At 35.8% G+C, this 15,357-nt stretch overlaps 1 protein-coding gene across 1 annotated transcript; it reads right to left on the bottom strand.

Moving 5' to 3' along the window:
• Positions 1-1,661: 1,661 nt before the first annotated feature.
• Positions 1,662-3,478, bottom strand: LOC131168042 (UDP-glycosyltransferase 90A1-like). Its single transcript, XM_058127212.1, has one exon. The coding sequence runs from the start codon at positions 3,226-3,228 to the stop codon at positions 1,801-1,803; it is 1,428 nt and encodes a 475-aa protein (XP_057983195.1). The 5' UTR covers positions 3,229-3,478; the 3' UTR covers positions 1,662-1,800.
• Between the last annotated feature and the right edge of the window lie 11,879 nt (positions 3,479-15,357).

The raw sequence follows: 15,357 nt of genomic DNA, 5'->3' as shown, positions 1-15,357 counted from the left end.
GGCTTGGTTTTGGCCTATTGTCTTATTTCACTTTGCATAGGATGATATAGTAAATGGAGTCGGACGATGGGCCCCACCCGAATTAATTAACCAACAGCTCCACCGAAAACCTTGGAATTTTAAAATTGATAAATATTTTAAAATTTACATGTCAAAGAAGGGAGGTATATAAAACTTTTGAGGCTTATAAGAGCATATATTACATGTCAAAGTATATATTATACTTTCCAAATAGAGAAATGGAGTATGCACCTTAAATTAAATAATATATTAAAGGTCTTAAATGTATTTTATTTTAAATTAAATAATTAATAAGAAAAATAAAAATTATTTAATTATGTTATATAAAATAGTTTTGATCCTGAAAACGGAAAATACCGAATTTAAATTTTACCATTAGATTTAGGTAATTTTTAATAAATTTTTCTAAATACAATTTATATCATATTATCGATTTTAGACTTTACCTTTGGATTTAGGTGATTTTTGATAAATTTTTTTAAATATAATTTATATCATATTTTATTCAAATTTAATCCGAATAAAAATTTAAGATTTTTTAAATATAAAAAGTGATTTTAAGATCATCTTATCCCCAAGATTCGGTTGCTGCGTCAGCCCTTTCTAAGGGTACTAGGAGGAACAGTTGGAATCTGAGCGGGAGCGAGACGCAACGGCGCATTCTCCGTCGTGGGTCCCGTGACACGCCTGTCCTTCGGGGCAAAGACGGTGACCAGTCAACGTCGCAACAGCGCCTGTTCTCCATTGCCCCGCACTTGACGACAAATCAATTGAGCATAGAGACCCTGAAAATGACTATTCAATCTCCCTGTACGTGCTCAATTCTTTATTTATTTATATGTTTATTTTTACGGTGGTAGATATATATATATATTTAAATAATTAAATATTTTTAAAATAAATGTATACTGTCTCGTACAGGAAACAATAAACTCCATTTTTAACAATAAATATATTATTTTATTATTTAAATTATATAGTATGAAGATAAAATAAATAATTTTTAAAATATATTTGTGGGCACAACAAAAAATTGAAAACCGGAATTCTTCCCTTGTGAAAATTAAAAATATAAAAACACGTGTAAAGTTCTTGCAGTTTCTCTATCTTGAATGTATAGAATTGGTTTTTATTTCTCTTGACAACATGAAGTTGAAAGTATGTCCAGCTAATGTTAGTGTATTTGAGGTCAACGTCTTTTAATCTTGATATGTCCATAATAAATCACGCTAATAAGGGCAGGTCAACGCCTGTCTCATACTTTCTCCAAGTCTGACTTTCTGACGAGTGATTAGCTCCGACCTAATAAAGAGAAGGAGAGATTCACGCCGACGCCCTTAAAAACAGAGTAACAGGCGCACGCACTTATGGCTGAAGAGCGATTCACGCCCCCACGCAATAAATCTGAGCCAACCAATGGTCAACTCAAGCCCCTATAAGTAGGGACTGGGGATGCAAGCAAAGGTAAGTCATTCAACACAATTATACTGTTGCATTCAGCCTTTCTAAAAGTATTTCCCTTACTTAGGCATCGGAGTGGCCCCCCGGAGTACACCCCGGGTCCTCCAAGCCTTTATTTTTCTTCTTTCAGGTCAACGAGAGTCGAAGGAGCACCCCAACCATATTTTTACCCCGCAACAAATCTTAATTTTTTACTTTACTTATTTCAAATACTAAAATTAAAACAAGTAAAATATATATACAAATATATCCAACCATGAAACAGCAGCGTATGCACCACACCAACTATGAAGCTAGCTAGACCCAAGTTCAACCTGATCAACCGCTACCCGTGTCAGTAGACAACTTGCATGTGTGAAGGATGAGCTGGTCTAACATTTGGTAGGACGATCCACCCTCCTCCATCGCCTTCCTCGCCGCCGCTGCAATCTCCTCCGCCTTCTTCCTCACGTCCTTCCCCTTCTCCCCTTCCATCAGCTTCCTCACGCTCCTCTTCAATCCCTCCCCCTTCACAAAACCTCTCACCCCCCCATCGCAGTGCTCCACCCTTACCCCTACACCTATCTCCTCCACCACCATCCTCGCGTTTAGGTGCTGCTCCGCCATCATCGGCCATGCCAGAACCGGCACCCCTGCGCACATGCTCTCCACCACCGAGTTCCAGCCGCAGTGACTCAGAAACCCCTTCACCCCTTCGTGCCCCAGTATCTCCCTCTGATCAACCCACTCCCGCACTATCATACCCCTCTCCTTCACTCTCTCCTCAAACGTCGCGTCCGCCACTACAAACATTTCAAAATCCTTTTTCCTCACCACCCACAAAAAGCTCATCTCGGATTCCTCCAACCCAGTTGCTATCTCCCTGAATTGCTCCCGCGAGATCTCTGCTTGCGACCCAAATGCCACGTAAAGAACTGGCTTTCCCTCGGCGAGCTCGCTGTCGAGCCACCTCATGTAATCAGGCTTCTCCACCGTTGTAGGCGGTGGCACCAGCGGCACCGCCAAACATAGCGGTCCAACGCTCCACGCCTTCGGTTCGCACGCGCGATTCCAGTAATCCACAAACGCGGGTTCGAGCTCGTAGAAGCTGTTGACAATGACACCTTGGCTTTTAGCGGTGGTGACGACTTGCTCCACGACGAGGTCAAAGAGAGGACCGCTAGGTTCGATGTCTCCAAACGGCGGTTCGAAGTCGTTTCGGGTGAGCTTGATCCAAGGAAAGGTGGGCACGGTGAATGGCACATCGTGGGGGATGGGTTGTCGGAGGAGGCGGTGGACGTAGACGTCTCTGGACACAGCCATGAAGTAGGCGCTCGTGCCGTCGAACACCAGCCGGGGGATGCCGAACTTGGACGCCGACTCTACGGTCCAGCCAAGGAAGCCGTCCGAGATGAGGAAGCTGACTGGCAAGAGGGATTGCAGTGTTTTTTCGAAGTGGGGTTGCATGAGTTTGGTGGCGATGGCGAAGGGGATGAAGAGGGAGATGGAGGGGAGCTTGTCGGTGCTCTCGACGCCAGCGGGTACGTCAGGTACGTTTTCCGGGAAGGGTATGTCGACGATGGAGGCTTTGGTGTCGGAGAGAGAGTGGGAAATGAAAGGGTGGTTGGCGGGAGTGGTGATAACGGTGACGGTGATGCAGCGGCGGAGGAGGAGGCGGGCGAGTTGGAGGAGTGGGATGGTGTGGCCTTTGGACATGAAGGGAAACAAAACAGCGTGATGAGGGGAGGGAGGAGAAGGAGAAGCCATTAATGAATATTGCTCTCTAGCTAATTAATTAAGCTACAAATGGATGTTTGAAATGAGGAAGTGGAACATGAGATGGTATTTGTCATGCACTAGCTCTGCATGTTATGGATCCAAGTGCCTTTGGGTTTCAAGTAAGAAAAGAGATGTCATGATAAAAAATATATTTATGATTAAAGCATAATAATAATAATAATAATAATAATAATAATAATAATAATAGTCATTAAGTTAATATCAATACAGGAGTACTTTTCTATAGGATTCTTGATTTCATGTTTGATGTTTAAGAAAGATCTTGTATTAACGAGTGATTAGAGACCATTGCAGTTCAGTCACTCCCTGAAGGTCTGCATGGTCAAAATAAAATTTCATAAGACAAACACAATAGACACTGTTGATATACGTAAATAAGTACATATACATAAAATAGTATTTTGACAGACATAATTTGTAGAAATAAATGGTAAAATAATAATATTAATACAAGTATCCTATGTAGAGTCCACAAAACTGTGTGGGGCCGACATGAGTCCCGAAATCGTGTGGGGTCCACATGAGTCTCAAAACTATGTAGGGCTGATAAAATCGTGTGAGAACTATTGAAGTTACCTAGGACCCACTTAAGTCTCGAAGTTGTGTAGGGCCCACAAGACCATGTGGGGCCCCACATGAGTTTTCAAAATTCGAACTTAATTCTTTTTTCATAAAAAAATAATATACTAAAACATAACTTAAAAATAATAACAATGATAATAATAATAATTTAAAAAAATAAGTAATTAATTAATTAAATGGGAGTGTCGGCAAGCACTCCCATTTCTCCCACATGATCCCCATCCTCATCCCATACTTAACCCATGCCTAGTCCATCACATGCCCATTCCTTAATTTTAAAAAAATTATAATTTCACACATCTCTCCACACTTTTACAAGTTTAATTTTTTCCTCTAAAATTTTCCTATAAATAGAAAACTCTTAACATTCATTTTTCACAAAAAAATTTCCAAAGGAAGAAAAAAATTAATGAGTGAAAAGATTAGTGATGGAGAAAGAATTTTTGTTATAATTAAAATTTTCACTAACCTGCTCTTTCCGATCTCATTTTTTAAAAGATATTCGCTGTGATTGTAGCAAAATGTTAAGTAAGAGGTAAATAAATTTGATTATGATAGATTTTTATTTAAAATTCATACTCGAGTTTATTAGCAAGTAAATTTCGATTATGTTAGTTAGTTTCATAAAATTCTCTTGAGTTTATTTTTACGCATATTTAATTATACTAGTTTTATTTTTAATATACTTGCATTATTTTTGAGTTAAGAAATGTTCTAAACCCCTCGGCCATTTTACATTATTAATTTATATTCAAGAAAATATTTTTAACACTAAAATTGTGTGATATGAGTTTATTTATACGTTGTATATTTCACAAAAATATGAGTAAAAATTGCATGAGTTGATTTTCTTTCATATTGCGTATTTCACAAAAATATGAGTAAAAATGATATTTTCATGATATTATTTTAATTTTAGAAATTATATAAAAAAAATATTTTTAAAACCCCTTATGCTCAGACGATATAGAAAATTATGAATATTCGGTACCGCAGTTTAAAGTTTAAATGGATCAGAGTGCACCTACACTATTTATAGAGTGATTTTATATGATAGTGGATTTCTCCTAAGTACACACCTAAGTTAGACCAGAGTTTAATAGGAAAAATCTCACTTAATGATAATGTACGTTAATTTAGTTTGGCCGATCAGCCAACTAAGTCCAATTTTCGGATTGCATAACCCAATCATGGGGGTAAACATGACTTACGATTAACAGGCCCAAGGGTGGTTTTTACAATACGTGTATATACATATTTAATTACGTATACAAAATTATTGATGAATTGAAGGAAAAATATATGTTTATATGAATGAGGGCATTTTTGTGCCAAGATAATGATTTAATAAGGAATAGTATATGTATATATATATATACATGATTGAGTATTATAGTTATAGTTTTAAAAGTTAAAATGTTCAGTTTAACAGTTATAGTATATGATTATAAAATTTTACTGTTATAGAAGATAGTAAAAGTTTTATATACAAATTTTTAAATTTACATTTTTTTTTAAAACAGTTTTGAAGTTATAGTATTAATATTATTTTATGAAATTAAAATATTATGAAAGCTCATTTTGACCACACACTAATAATAATCTTATTTACTTGCTGAGCGTCGTCTCACCTCAATCATTATTTTATATTTCACATCATTTTAAAGAGTGTACCAGAAATCAAACGTAGCAAGTGCATGAGTGGGAATAGAAAGAGTAGAATAGAATAAAAATTTAGCATAATACAATTTAAAATATGTTTGTGTATTTTAGAATTTTAAAAATTTACATTTTAATAGTTGAGACATATATTTGTAATAAAACTAATTAGTGCTCTGGTAATAAAAATAATATAAATTTATTTGCGTCCGCTGAAAAATTTATATGTAAGAACCTACTTGGGTTCAGGTCCTTACAGAAGAGTAAACAGGGGCTAGGGTAGTAAGTTTTTTATGAGATTCAAGGCCCTTACAATTCGTCTATTTAAATGGAGTTGGATTTAAAACTAGTCGGCCCATTTATAAACGGATCAACTTAGATCTGACCCATTTACTAAATGGGTTAGACATATAGTTCTGTGTTGACCCGCCTTAATTAATAAACCAAGACAAAGTTGCTATCAGTTGATGTGCAAACTGGTGCAAATAATTAATAAAGCAAAAGAAGGCAAACTTCACATGGGGTCAAATATGGCAGGCTTCACATGGGGTCAAATATGGTAGCAGAATTGCGGTTGGTGTAAAGGAGAAGACTTGCTGAAATAATTTTCTACGATCTGCCTATAAAAGGAGTACTACTCCTTCATTATTTTATGCTCTCCGGTGGTGAATTGATATACACAGAATAGTGTTGATGTATACACAAATGAAGTGTGAGTGAGAGTGAATGAAGACACAATAAGTGTGAGTGCACTGTGACTGTGTACTAGTGAGTCAAGTGTATTGTAATTCTTCTCCTCCTTCACTGTATACCTATATATATAGTGAAGTTACTCCTCTCCAGTGGACGTAGGCTAAATTGGCTGAACTACGTAAATCTTGTGTGTTATTTGTGTATGCCATTTAGTCTTGGGCGGGATTTATATCCCAACATTTTGCTTTAGATTGCAGCTTGCATTTATTTCCTCCAAGCAGCAAAAGCCAGGCCCACCAGAAAAATCACTTCAAAAGCCAACCAAAGAGATTAGGTGAAGAAAAGCTCAAAGTTTGTTAAAGGGCATGATGTAGAGAGCATTGTGAAAAATTGAACTAGATCTGGTGCTTTTATATCTCTTCTTAAGGGAAAGGAAGGATTCCTACCCTCATTAGAAGAATCTGATGAAGGGTTTGTTAACATTATGGGGGGCTCCTTTCTACAAGTTGGCCAAAAGGTTATAGTGTATGTGCAGGTGTTACCCATCACAAGAACACAAGTGACACTGATAAAGAAGAGAAAATATACTAAAGGGTTGGACTCGCAGAATATTCAAGGGGTTGTCCATATTGCTAACTTTGTTATGTCTAATTTAACTAACTAATGCTGCTACTTGAGAAGATGATTTTTTGTTCCAACATTTGATGGAGAACTGAAGAGCTGTTGTTGTGTATCATAGCTTAATAAGGAATTGCTACAAGAGATCGATTGCAGCATTTGATGAAGAGCTGGAAGGCTGCTGCTGTATATTGCAACCTCATAGCATACAACATCTGTTGAGATGTTAATACACCCCCTCAAGATGGATATGGGGAATGAATATTCAACATACCCATCTTGCGCAAAAGATGGTGAAATGCATCAGATCCCAATGCTTTTGTAAAAATATCTGCTAACTGGTGATGAGTTGAAATATGAAGAAGATGGAGAAATCCAACTTGGACTTTATCACGAACTAAGTGACAATCAATGTCTATATGCTTCGATTGTTCATGAAAAATAGGATTAGAGGTGATGTGCATAGCAACTTGATTATTACAAAACAAAGAAATAGGCAAAGAAATCGAAACACCAAGATCTTTGAGCAAGATGACAAGCCATGTTAATTCGTAAGCAGTAGTTGCCATAGTGCGGTATTCAGCTTCAACAAAAGACCGAGAGATAGTAGTTTGCTTCTTAGATCTCCATGAGACGAGGGAATTACCAAGGAAAATACAAAACCTAGTAATTGATCGGCGAGAATCAGGACAACTAGCCCAATCTGAATCAGTGAAACCAATAAGTTTGAGGGATGAATGAGCAGGAAAGAAGAGACCTTGTCTAGGAGAAGATTTAAGATAACGAAGCACACGATGAACAGCATGAAGATGAGGTAACTATGGGGTATCCATGAATTGAGTAAGAATTTGGACAGAGAAGGCAATGTCTGGTCTGGTAATTGTGAGATATAACAATCTTCCAATAAGATGACGATATTGTAAAGGATCTGAAATCAAATCACCCTCAGATCGAGAAAGCTTAAGATATTGAGTCATGGGAAAAAAGACAGGCTTAGAACCAAGAAAAAAAGTATCTTGCAAAACATCCAACGTATACTTGCATAGACAAAGAAAAAATCTCTTAAAAGATCAAGCAACTTCAAGCCCCAAAAAATATCGTAAGCAACCAAGATTCTTGATCTGAAAAATTGAGTGAAGAAAATGTTTGATGGCAGTGATAGAAGCAATGCTAGAGCTGGCAATTATAATATCATCGACATACACTAGAAGGACAGTAAAAGCCAAAGGAGAAGTCTGAGTAAAAAGACATGAATCAAACTTAGACTGAAAAAATCCATAAGTAATGTGATAGTAAGCTTAGAGAACCATTGCCTTGAAGCCTGCTTCGAACCATAAAAACTCTTATGAAGTCTGCATTTTTGGATGAGAGGGAGAAAGTGATGGATTCCACTGAAATTAAGGAGTCACCAAAAAATTCAAAAGAGAGAGATGAAAATGTAAACCAAATGATAGCTGGGTCTGCTATCCTCAAAGTGTAGGAGCAGCTAGCTGGCACCAGTGAAGAATTGGTCAATGTCCGTTTTGCTATGGAAGAGTTGATAGAAGAGGAAGATTCATTGCAGGAAGTGGATGGAGGAATCAATATTGTAGACGATGTCTCAACTCTGTCAATGAAAAATGATGAAGAGTCAGGTAGCATGGTGTCAAGTTAATCACAAAATTCTCATCGCATCGTTCAAACTACAGATGAATTGGAGGATAATCCTGAAAATTTGGATTCTGATAATGCAAAAAAAAAAAATAATCACAGAGGCTTCTATGGCATTATGACCCTGTTTAAAAAATTTTAAAATAAATAAATTATATTTTTTAATCAGATGATCTGTTTATTAAATTGATGAGTTTGAGTTTACATAGTAGTCATCGTTTATTAACGGATCAACCCAAACCCAAACTCGTTTAATCTCAATTCGTTTATGATCCGTCCGAACTCGACCCGTTAACCCATTTTGCCACCCCTAATTCTCGTGCATAAGATTTAAAATTCTTTAATTTTGAGATGTCATATTATCATCTATATACAGATAAGTAAGAAGTTTAGCTTAGTTTTGGTTCTAGTGATGTAGGTATTTTATCATTTTAGTGAGTCCAATCATTAATATAATATCTCGTAATAAGAGATTTTTAATATATATATATATATATATATATATATATATATATATATATATGATAGGCACGAGCCTATGCCATTTACTATATAAAGTGCATAAGCTAATTAGATTAGTTTTAACATTACTTTTCAATTAAGTGGAACGAAAAATATTCGTCAAATAAGAAAATGTGATTGATTCGGCTATGTTAAGAGAGTAGCTAGTAAAGTGGTGGACTATACTCATTATGGGTACATGTTACATTTGTTTATATTTGACAATGGTGAGATAAGAGTAATTTTTTCAAGCATAAAAAATATTGATGATTATTTTTCTCAAGTTAGCTTCTAGAAAAAATTATGTATGATTAACTTTGATATATTATTTCTCTTTAATCAAATGAGAAAGAATAAAGAAAGAATGAGAAATTTTTATGTCAAATGTCTAATGAGATTCTCAAAAGATTTGTTTAGAGATGCGAACAATGGACATGTAGGTTTTTTGTTTTTAAAATCAAAAGATGGATCTACATATCTACATAAAATAAAAGTGATCGAATCGCATGCACACTGTAACGCTTTGACCCGCCACGTGGGATTAAAGTGTTCGAAAACATAACATAAAACGAAGTATTCCCTGATACCATTTGCAAGAGGGTCCGAGTCCAAAGAGTTCACGATTGCCCTATCCATAAACAACATTCAATAAAGCAGTGGAAAAATATCAATCTTTAAATTACCATATCAGAGTTCTAAGTCATTACTATTAAATAAATACTACCAATGTTTCTATTACAATCCCCAAGAAGATAACCTGACCATAGTGCACTACTTACATGAGTACTTACAAAAAGGACTCCCAAAAAAACTACGCTCCAAAACCCACTAGAATGCTAGGTCCAGTTTCCTATAGGACCTAAAATAAGATTTGTATATTGGGGTGAGACACTTCTCAGTATGGTGGATCAGATTACATCAATGTGTGATCACATGAGTTTATTCCAGCATAAAACAATAGTAAGTTTAACTGAAATGAATTACACAGTTAAAACATTCTCAACACTGTAATATAGAAGATATATATATATAATTCCTGCAAAAGATAGGGTGGCTCATTACAAGTGAGAGTTCCCGAGGTTGGGGTAGGATACAGGCCTATACACTGTAAAATCCCTCGGCTCGGTACTCAAAATTGTAACTTTGCCCATTTCATTTTCAATCATGTATATGCATATCGAACTCCTCCCTGCCTAGGAACACCTTATAAACACCATTTACTTCCCCCATGGTATAGGTTGTGTGATATGTAGACCCAATCTAGCTTTGGCGGCCCACCAGTCTAATTACTTCAATGTTACAAGTCTACCTTGGTCCTTTCCCACCCTGGATCAAACGCTAGAGCCAGTAACCAATCGATTTTTCAAATACCCACCCTTACCGATAAGGCGTGGTTGCACTGTATCACCCGCTAGCAATGGTACGGTGCTTCCATAGTAACCAGTTCCTTAGGTGGTTCATACATCATATATACAATTTATAATGAAAGCACATTAACTTGTTTTCATTCCATAAAGCATTTAAGTAATTCTAGTATTTTTCAAAAACTCATTTATTCATCATCATTAATAGGTATACACAACCCTCGGTCTTAAACCGGTATCTCGTTTTCCACAATTACCTGAAAAAAATTTGGAACTCTAGTTCCCATATTTCATACTAAATATTCCACAAGTTCAGTTCATTCACATTAACCATCTCATTTCACACTCATTTGATTAAATATGCTATAATATAATAAACAGTTTGTAAAGCTACAATTTACATAAAATAGGGTTTTAAGCATCTCCAACTTTTAATATAATAAGAAGATATAAGTTTAACGAAAAATGGAGACAATACCCCGAAACCCTAATTTTCCCAAAATCATAAAATACAGTTTAACAGGTTCAGATTTCAAAAAAATAACTGATGTAAAACAAATCCCCTTACCTGACTTACAAAAAAACCCTATGAAAATCCCAAACTCCATGCCTTACGACGTTTGCAGTTCAAAATCCTAAAACCACAAATTTCCCAAATAAATCAACACAAACTCTAGATCAGCAGCAATTAAACATTTTCTAAGCCTTCTTATAGTTCACAACAATCATAAAGTCTTAAAAACCTACTTACCCTAATTTTGGAGTAATGCCCAAAATGCTTAAATCAAAAATCTACTCCACTAGACTTGTAAAAAATCTCCCCTAGATCCTCGTAGTAACTTCCGTTCGTCGAATCTGTCAACAAACGAGGAGAAATCGTAGCGAGAGAGAGAGAGAGAGAGAGAGAGAGAGAGATAAATTATGTTTCTTAAGAAAGAAGCAAAAAAAATTCTATTTATAGACCCCTTCACTTGGTCAAATTATTCAACAAATGGCGCCTTTGTTGACTAACCACCGAAGGTCATTCATCAACAAAAGAAGAACCTCGTCAACGAACCCTAAGCTTGATATTTTCTAAAAGTTCTGGATCTTTTTGTCAACGAAGCTCTAAATTTCGGTGACGAATCACATAAGCTCCTTTGTTGACGAACACAGGGGATTCATCGACGAAGCTTGCTGAGATCCCCTTTTTTATTTTACCTTTCCTTCTTTTCTCATTTATTTCTTTATTTTTCAGATTCGGGGCTTTGCAATCTCCCCTCCTTATAAAAATTTATTCCTCAAAATTTGCTAACTAATGTCAATTACCTCTTTATCTCATAATCCATCTTCACTGAAGAGTCGGTAGCCACCCACATAGTGGCCCTATCCCATATTTTATTACCTACTCTCACTTATAGTGGAGGAATACCGTGGTTACATACACTGTCTCGAGAGATTACAATATCCATACTAAACTCTCCTAAAGACCAAACATACACCAAGCTATAAACAAACCTACGCTAAAACACTATACATATGAACGAACACTTACTTACTGCTTTACTCACATGTTCAGCTCTGAGCATCTTTGAATAACTGTAGGTACTTCTGACGTATCTTTGACTCCAATTCCCATTAAACTTCTTCCGCTGCCTAATTATACCATAGTACCTTTACTAACGGAATTCTCTTCATACGTAACTACTGCTCTTTATGATCTAGGATCTGAACTGGTATTTCCTCATATGCCAACGCGTCTCCGAGCTCTAAGGACTCGTAACTGATCACATGTAAAGTGTTGGCCTAATAAGGCTTACAATTCTTATTTTGATGATAAAAAATCAAATGATATATTTAATATGTTTCAAGTAAAAGTGTTCCGGAAAATAACAGAGCTCAAGTGTATAAGAAAGTTCATGGATTACAATGAGCATGAAGAATGAAGTCATATTGTAAAAAGCTCAAAGGAAAGAATGCAACTACAAAGATGGTGGAAGAACAAGTTTTGAAGACTAGATTATACTTCTAAGGATATTCTCAAATGTAAGTACTTCAAAGTAAATCTTAAGTATAAAAAAATTTGAAGCTCATAAAAATTCAAAAATATGTTTTTATAAATATACTCTAAAGAATATTTCTTAAATCCATAAAAAGAAAGGGTTTAAGAAAAGAAATTTTTTTTGAAATAATGAAGTTTTTAAACATATTTATTTCAAAATATTTGGAAAATCAAAAATATTTTTTTAAACATATATACTCTAAAAAGTATTTTTTTTTAATAAATAAAAAAGGGCTTAAAAAGAGAAGATTTTTTAAACCATGTTTTTAAACATATTTATTTCAAAATATTTGGAAATGAATTTTAGGAATCTTTGGGAGTAATGGATAATTTCAAAAAAACTCTATAAATAGTTCTAATCTCAAACATTTTAAATTAGAGAAAAGAAAGTACAAAGAAAGAGAGAAAGAACTTTGATGAAATATTCAAAAGAATTTTGAAATTGAGAAATCCTCTAAAGTTTCCAGATCAAGTGCTTTTCAACAACTTTTTAGATCCAGAGATATTCAAAGGCTTTTAGATCAAAGTAAGTTTTTTTTTTAAAAGGTTTTAGATCAACTAATCTTCAAGTTTTCAAAATTTTGTTTTCAAAGGATTTGAAATTCTTTTAAGATAAACTCTCTGATTTGAAATCGATTTACATTCTGAAATTAAGTTTTCCAACGATCAAAATTTTTATCTTCTTTGGAAAATTATTTGACAATCCATACCAAGTAATTGAGTTTGAAATTTCTTATATTTAAATTACTTTGAGGTATAAAGTGAGTTAATTGGTGTATTAATTCACTCTACTGTGAGAGTTCTCTTTTGTACACATATTCCTTCGTTATCTTTCTTAAACGATTCTGAGTTGTTGAATCGTTGAACCAAATAAGGGGTTGTTATTTGGAGAGGCGGGCTCTAGCCTAATTGAAGGAGTGCATTGTAAGTTAGTATTGTTCCACCAGGTAAAGGAATTGAGATAGTGAAATCCTTTGGTGTTTTTGCCAAAGGCGAGGACGTAGGCTGTGTTGAAGCCGAACCTCGTAAAAACTCTTGTCTCCTTCTCTCTACTTTAATTTACATACTTTATTCGCTTTTGTTATAAAATTTATGAGTGCAGGTTGAAGGATTTAAATTAAGTTCTTGATCAATAGAAAGTACGTTTTGATTAATCTTTTGCGGAAACCCAAAAGGGGAGTACGTTGATTAATTTGCGGAAATCTTAATCAAGTAAAGTGAATAATAAAAGGCTATAGGGAAAGCAACAGAAGCCTAAATGTTATTGATTAATTGATTACATTGATTGAATTATTATTTAAAATTCCAGTTTTCTTAAGTGTTGTTATATATTGTATTTTGCTGGGTTATTAAAATTAGAAAATTTAAAAATCAAATAAAATTAAAAGATTTCCAATTCACCCCCCCTCTTGGGAAGCTATTCTTCATTTCATAAAGGATCTGAGACATACCTCCTAAGCATGGATATGTGGAACACGTCATGAATCCTAGACAATGCAGAAGGTAATGCTATCTTGTACGCCACTGAATTGACTCCCTCTAGAATCTTGAACGGTCCGATGAATCTAGGGCTCAACTTGCCATTCCTACCAAATCTCATCACTCTTTTCATCAGAGAAATCCTAAAAAATACGGCATCACCTATCTCGAACTCCAGCTCCTATTGGCGAGTATCTGCATAACTCTTCTATTGATTCCGAGCTGTCTTTATCCTCTCCCCGATAACCTGGACCTTCTCAGTAGCTTGATGGACAAACTCCAACCCTAAAATCTACCGCTCATCGACCTTATCCCAATACAACTGAGATTGGCATCTTCGACCATACTGTGCTTAATATGGTGCTATCCCGATGCTAGCCTGATAACTGTTGTTATAGAAGAACTCAACTGGTGGCGGATATCTAATCTAATTGCCACTGAAATCCGGTACACACACCCGTAACATATCTTTTAAGATCTGGATGGTCCTCTCCGATTGACTATCTGTCTGTGAGTGAAATGCTGTACTGAATGTGAGTTGAGATCCTAACGCTTCCAGAAGACTTTTCCATAACCAAGAAGTAAACCATGGGTCCCTATCTAAAACAATAGATACCGGCACCTCGTGCAATCTTACAATCTCCTGAACATATAGCTCTACCAGCCTATCCATAGAATAACTAACTTTAACGGGGATGAAATGGGCTGTCTTTGTCAATCTGTCAACCACAACCCAAATCACATTCTGCCCGTGAAGTGCTGATGGAAAACTCATGACAAAGTCAATAGAGATGTGCTCCCACTTCCATTTAGGAATGAGAAGTGGTTGCAATGGTCTCGCTAGCCTCTAGTGCTTAGCTTTCACCTGTTGGTATGTCAGGTACTACTCTACAAAATGAGCGATCTCTCTTTTCATGTTTGACCACTAGAAAGATTCCTACAGATCCCTATACATCTTTGTACTTCCTAGATGTATTATGTAGATCAAACGATGTGCCTCCTTTAGAACGACCCACTTGATCCCGGCGTCATTCGATACTTAAATCCTGGTGTGGAATCTCAACATCCCATCATCTAAGATGTTGAAATCCGATTTTAACCCATTATGCACTCCCTCTACAATCTCTATCGGCTCTGAATCTTTCATCTAAGCTATTCTGATCCTTTCCCATAAGGTCAGCTGCACCACCAAGCTAGCAATCAAAGCCTGATGATTTCCTTCCACTAACTCCACGCCTAACCTTTCTAGGTCCATACCAATTTGATGCTGAACACCCACTGCTGAGACTGATGCATCCACTGACTTCTGACTCAGAGCATTAGCTATAACATTAGCTTTTCCAGGGTGGTAACTAATGGTACAATCATAGTCCTTTATCAGATCCAACCATCTCCTCTGCCTCATGTTCAACTCTTTCTGGGTGAAAAAGTAATTAAGACTTTTATGTTTAGTAAAAATCTCACACCTTTCAGCGTACAGGTAGTGCCTCCAGATCTTCAATGCATACA

Source organism: Malania oleifera, chromosome 11 (genome assembly GCF_029873635.1).
Source record: "Malania oleifera isolate guangnan ecotype guangnan chromosome 11, ASM2987363v1, whole genome shotgun sequence".
Classification (NCBI taxonomy): Eukaryota; Viridiplantae; Streptophyta; class Magnoliopsida; order Santalales; family Ximeniaceae; genus Malania; species Malania oleifera.
Note: the sequence above shows the minus strand (reverse complement) of the source record. Positions and strands in the feature narration are given on the sequence as shown.

Excerpts from the sequence above, each read along its gene's own strand:
- LOC131168042 (XM_058127212.1), bottom strand. The coding sequence starts at position 3,228 with ATGGCTTCTCCTTCTCCTCCCTCCCCTCATCACGCTGTTTTGTTTCCC.